At 40.4% G+C, this 6,549-nt stretch overlaps 1 protein-coding gene across 1 annotated transcript in view; it reads left to right on the top strand.

Annotated features, from left to right (window-relative positions):
- Nucleotides 1-1,149, top strand: part of LOC110273003 (uncharacterized) — a 21,866-nt gene extending 20,717 nt beyond the window's left edge. The window contains exon 5 of the mRNA XM_021125823.1: nucleotides 1,058-1,149. Within this exon, the coding sequence (XP_020981482.1) occupies nucleotides 1,058-1,149 (92 nt within the window). The remainder of the gene's footprint in view (nucleotides 1-1,057) is intronic.
- Nucleotides 1,150-6,549: the final 5,400 nt, after the last annotated feature.

The following is a 6,549-nucleotide window of genomic DNA, read 5'->3' as shown; positions in this document are numbered from 1 at the left end:
GTTACTAAGTGCTCTGTAACAAGTGTTACTCTTGATAGTGGACTTTCAGCTGATAAACCCGGATTAGTTAATCCAAGTTACCAAGTGATAAGGCACCCCTAAGAGCTTATTCATCCAAGTATATCCCTTGTACATAAACACCACAGAAACATTCCTCAATTTTGAAACCCTTGGTGCCTAGCATTGTTTCTTATTGTGTTTCCTTTCTTATTTTCACTTGTATTACTCTTTTTCTTTTCTTGTTGGGATCTTATTGGTTAGCTAGCCTCAAAGAATGTGTCTCAAACATAGGACTTAGAATGGATAGTTGCTTTCTTTCCTTTCTTGGTGAACCAACTTAGCTTACTAATCATCCTACCACAAACATTCAGAATTCACTTCACAAAATGACTCCACTCTTGTTCTTCCCATAACATTTTCTTTTTTTGATTAACTTAAAGAGACAAGCATACAAGTAAGAAGGATGAAAGTGAGGATTCAAGACATTAGGCTCAATAACATAAACCTAAGCAATGAAACTTAAATGCATAATTGAAAATTCTAAGCTACCATGGAAGCATGTTCTATTTCATACATGATTTTCCTTATTTAAAGCTTTGAAAAAGAAAGTACTAAGAAGGAACTTCACCACCTTTCACTTGTTGGTATGCTCTTCTCTTCTGCTCCCTTGGGATTCTCCTTGTCCACTTGTGCTTCCTCTCATCCGATTTGCTCTAGCTAATTTCCAATCTTCTAGTGCCTTCCTTACTGATTCATGAATTTGTTCAACCCTTTCGCGCTCCACTCATGCTAATTCATCCTTTACATCCTCATATTTTACGATTCCTGGATGCAAAATAGGTAATTGTCTGACTAGATATCCAAGCCTGGCTTGAGTATTCACATGGTATCCAGTCTCACTCATGTAGACTCCTTCCGAGAATGTTCTATATTCATCGAAAAGATCTGCTTGTTCTCTTTGTTTCCTATGCATCTCATGAATGTGTGCTCCTTGATGTGCTTGGATGTTGATTAGCCTTTGGATGGCTTCTTGTTGTTGATCATGTTTCTGATTCAGGTTGTGGAAGAATTCACTCCATTGTCTTCCTTGTTCCAATTGCTGATCCATCAGTTGTTTTTGCCACTTCATTTGTTGATTCATCCATCTAGAAAGTGACTCTTCATGGCGATCCCTTGATTGTATTTGGAGCTCTCTTTGCGCCTCTTGATTTTCCATGCATTGCCTAGATAAGGTGTCAATAGCCTCCTGCAGTTGGTGCATGCTTAGGGTGGCTGAAGCTTGCTCTTGTGGAGACCAACCTTTATCCACTCAGGGTTTTCATCTTTGAATATCACACTAGCCAGTTTGCAAAGGCGGAAGATAGTGCTAGGATAACCCAACTGTGCATCCGGCGATAAGTGAGTGGAAGACCAACCTTTATCCACTCAGGGTTTTCATCTTCAAATATCACCCTGGCCAGTTTGCAAAGGCGGAAGATAGTGCTAGGATAACCCAGCTTTCCTCCAGAGTCACTCTTCTCGGCGAGTTTCCGAATGCCTTGAGCTATAAGTTCATGAACTTTGATCTCTCCTCCCTTCATTATACATTGCACCATCATTGCTCTCTTGAGGTTCACTTCTAAGTTGTTTCCAGCTGGGAGAATAGATCTCCTTACAATTTCGAACCATCCTTTAGCCTCAGGGAGGAGATCTCCTCTTTTTATAAATTTCAGCTTCCCCTTGGGACCTTTCTCCCAATCTGCTCCTTGCACACATATATCCTATAGAATCTGGTAATAATTGGGGTTTTGGTCCATTCTCGAGTGATAGCTCTCCTCTTCAAAGGGTATGCTTCTCAATTTCAACACTCTCATGATAGTCACGGGGCTAAAGTCTACCACGACCCCTCTCACAAAACTTGTGTATGAGTCATCCTTCTTGTCTTGCCTAATTGCATTTGCATAGAACTGTCCTACTAGAGTGGCATTCACCCTTGTGATAGGGTCTGTGATGAGCTCCCATCTACGTTGTTCCACCTTCTCTATGATTTCTGGGCACTCGGCTTTTGTAACTTGAAAGTCTAGTTCATAAATGATTTCCTTCTCAGTCATCCACCCATACTGAAGTGCATGATAGAAGGTTCTAAATCGCACTTCATCAAAAGGAGGATGCTCTATAGGTCCCTTCCCTTTTTGCCTCTTGGAGCTTGATGATGCCATGAGTGAGGCTCAGTTTGCGAAGATGGTGAAGGCTATGAAGTTGAAGATGAAATTCGGTTGATGTGAGGCAGAATGTGTCTTAGAGAGAAGGGAGGAAAGGTGAGGATATAAGGTGTACATGAAGGTTGTGTGAAGGGGTTTATATAGAGAGATGACAATTGTTAAAGGGTGTGGATTGATGGTGTTGTTTGATAGTGGACGGTTGTGGTTTTGAGATTGAATGAGCACAAGGATCACCTCTTTTATGAGGGTCTTGGTTCGGTCTCCAAAGCCATCCACTTCCAATGTTGCATGGCAACACTTCCAAGGACATTCCCTATGAAGACAAGTGTGAAATTCCCTTGGTGTAGTGGCCGAATCCTTCTTCCTCAATTGTCCTATCAAGTACCATCAATGTCCTTTTTGATTCCTTGTACACGAAAAAGGGAGAATGTGAAAATTAATTGAAAAATTGGTGGGAAAATGTGTGAACTAATAAAATATTTCTTTTTCTTTTTCTTTTGTTTCTATATGACTAAATGTTTTTCATGAAAGCAAATCAATCAAACATTAAGCTACCCATGTATGCACGTCGGTACACCAAACTTGTTTGTAATCACATGGTGCAACAAGTCTGGAGAGTGAACTTTCCTCGTAAGGTGTGTTCAAACCACACTTGGTGTGCTTTGAACACCAAACTTATCATGTACTATAAGTTACATGTAGAGGGGCTTTATGTTAGTTGTCAAGATAAATTTGAACTTCCATGGAAATTACCTTATTGCTGTTATTAAAAATTTAAGAAAGGAGTTATAGAACATGGGTTGCATCCCATAAAGCGCTTCTTTAATGTCATTAGCTTGACGTTTGGTTCTTGTCAAGGTGGCTGATAGTGCTTGAAATCCTCCCCTCTTGCAGTGTGTTTGCCACTAGTGGAATTGTTGAGGAGTTCGTCTCTTGGGGAGAAATCTTCTGTGGGTATCTTTCTGCTTCTCCATCTCCTTGGAGTTTCTTCTTTGTTTCCATTGCTGTTGTCTTATTTTCTATGGATTCTTTCTCTAGTGGATTCTTGTTATTGATCTTGCATGACTCTGATGGTTCTGGTTCCCCTTGGATCATTCTTGAACATGGTTCTTCTTGACTATATGGCTTCCCAACTAATGGGGCTTACAATTGTGTTGTTTGTACTTCCTTGTTTGGCTCCTCCATCAACTTATTGTCTTCATGATCTGCTTCTTGTGAGGGTTTAAAGACATTGAAAGTGAGCTGCTCATCATGTATTCTCAACACTAACTCTCCTCGTTCTACATCTATGAGTGCTCTAGCTGTGGCTAGGAAGGGTCTTCCCAGAATGATGGGGTAAATAGGATTCTCATCCATTTCCAGAACAACAAAATCTGTGGGAAGATAGTAGCTCCCAACCTTCACCAGCACATTTTCAACCACCCTACTGCTTGTTTTTAAGTTTTGTCAGCCAATCTGATAATTACATCAGTAGGAGTTAGTTCATTGATTTGAAGCTTCTTCATGAAGGAGAGAGGCATTAGGTTGATGCTTGCTCCCAAGTCACAAAGCCCTTTGTCAATCATTGTTTCTCCTATGGCACAAGGGATCTGGAAACTCCTTGGATCCTCCTTCTTTGTGGGTGGCCCTGGTTGAATGAGAGCACTACAATCTCTGTTCATCTTGATTGTTTGTCCACCCTTCAATGGACTTTTTTTGGCTAGTAGCTCTTTATATACTTGATGTAGAAAGGCATCTATTGGAGGGCTTTAATGAATGGTATATTTACATCTAGAGATGCAAACACTTATGGTTATCATTTTGCATTCCTCCAATCTCACTTTCTTTGTTTCTATTTAAGCCTATGGGGAAAAGGTGCATATGGGTTCAATACCTCCTTCTTCTTTAGCTCTTCCTTGGATGTAAGCTGAGTTGCACAACTTCCTTCTTCCTGGCTTTCCTTTTGGTTATTTTGAAGGTGTTCTACTCCATTCATACTCCCCTCATCACTTGTGGTTATCATTTTGCATTCCTCCCATCTCACTTTCTTTGTTTCTCCTCTTGGATTATTCTCTGTATCACTGGGGAATCCATCAGTGGGTTTGGGAATTTGTTGAGATAGGTACCCTACTTGGGACTCCAATCTCTTGATGTTTTCTCCTTCGTTCTTAATATTAGCTCGCACTTCTTCCTTAAACACTTTGTTGTCTTGGACTTCTCTGCATATGTTTTCAAGTAGAGCCTCAATCTTTGAAAGCCTATCATCTGTTAGTGATGGTGGGTTGAGATTAGGTGGTTGAGAAGGTTGGTTAGATGTATGTTGGTAATATCTCTGTGAGGTGTTTTGATGAGTAGCATTGTTGTTGGAGTTGAAGTTGTGGTGTCTCTGATCTTGCCCTTGGTCTTGTTGATTTCCCCATCCAAAGTTGGGGTGATTCCTCTATCCAGAGTTGTAAGTTTTGGAGTATGGATCATGGACTTGTCTAGGTGAGTTTTCCACATAGTTGGCTTGCTCCCAGTCACCTTCTTCTCCTATGTTTACTCCTTCTTGAGTTGGTGATGAGGTGATGGCTGCTGCAACTTTGTTCTCTTCCACCTTCTTGGTAAGATCTGCTAGCTGCTTGGTGATCATCTTGTTTTGGGCTAACAGTGCATCCATGTGGTTCAGCTCCATTACTCCTCTAGTGTTACTTCTTTCGGAGGCATAGAAGTAGTCATTCTCAGCAACTGTTTCAATGACATCTATGGCTTCTTCAATGGTTTTCTTCTTGTTTAGAGAACCTCCTGATGAATGATCCACAGCCTTCTTTGACTCATAGGAAAGACCTTCATAGAAGATGTGAAGTTGAACCCACTCATTAAACATCTCTGGTGGGCATCTCCTTGTTAGATCCTTGAACCTTTCCCAAGCTTCATAAAGTGTCTCTCCATCTTGCTGTCTGAACGTCTGCACTTCAGTTCTCAATCTATTGATCCTTTGAGGGGGTAAAACCTTGCCAAAAACTTGTTCACTACCTCTTCCCAATTGGTCAAGCTCTCCTTTGGAAAGGATTCAAGCCACTTGGATGCCTTGTCCCTGAGTGAAAAGGGGAACAAGAGCAACCTATAGACATCGGGGTGGACTCCATTGGACTTCACCGTGTCACAAATCCTTAAGAAGGTGGTTAAGTGTTGGTTAGGGTCTTCTTGAGCACCTCCTCCAAATGAGCAATTATTTTGCACCAAAGTGATGAGCTGGGGTTTTAGCTCGAAATTGTTGGCATGTATGGTGGGTTTTTGAATGCTGCTCCCACAGTTTCCGGAATTAGGGTTGATATAGGATCCTAAGACCCTCCTTTCTTGCCCAGCACAGTTGGCATGGCCTTGATTATGAGCCTCCCCTTCATGGTTGTTCTCCAAATTCTCTTCCATGTTGGGTTCAAAATACTGTTTCTCTGCTTCCTCAGCACCAATAATCCTTTTTCCTCTTGTTTCCCTTCGTCGTCTCCAAAGGGTTCTTTCAGGTTCTGAATCAAAGGATGTTGAGGCTCCTTCTCTTCTCCTTGTCATACAACAAATAGATTGCACAACAGGAGGTATAGTGAAGATTATTCTTGTTAGAGTAATAGTTAGTGTGAGTGATGCAATTTATCAAACAGTTAGTGGGTTAGTGAGCTGAATTATGATCAACTAAGAAAAAGAGAACAGAAAATAGAGAGGGTATAGGGGGTGAGGAAGAAATTAAAACTAACTAAGATAAATTGACTGAATAAAAAGAACGAATAACGAAATAAAAAAATGCTTAATCTAGTGATCTTCTAACTTAATCAATGTTAATTCAAAATCAATCCCCGGCAACGGCGCCATAAACTTGATGCGTGGAAACTTGTCTCTCAACAATAGAGTGAGGTCGAATCCCACAAGGATTGATTGGTTAAGCAACTTTAGTTAGAAGAATATGCTAGTTGAACTAAACAGAATTTAGATTATGATGCAGAAATTTAAATGACTAGAAAGTAAATAACAGAAATTAAAGTGCAGAATCTTAAATGGGGAGTTGGGATAATGAGCAGTAATTTAAATGGCAGAAAGTAAATAGAATGGGTAAGATCGAAAATGGGGAGATCATTGGGATTAGGAGATGTTGCATTCTCCGGATCAAGTTCATTCTCATCTCTTCCTCAATCAATACATTCATTAATCTCCTTAGCAATCTTTAGTGAATGGATCCCAATTCCTTGGCAATCCAATCTCTCTAAGCTTGAACAATCGCCCAATTCCTTGATTTAATTGCTCATGGGAAGAGATAAAAGTGTGGTCACTGATTATACCACATGTATTTCCAAATCAAAGTGTTGGGAGGATTAAATGTCACAATATCCATCCAAAC

This window comes from Arachis duranensis, chromosome 6 (assembly GCF_000817695.3).
Source record: "Arachis duranensis cultivar V14167 chromosome 6, aradu.V14167.gnm2.J7QH, whole genome shotgun sequence".
Taxonomy (NCBI): Eukaryota; Viridiplantae; Streptophyta; class Magnoliopsida; order Fabales; family Fabaceae; genus Arachis; species Arachis duranensis.
The sequence above is the reverse complement of the archived record's forward strand: the minus strand, read 5'-3'. Positions and strand labels throughout refer to the sequence as shown.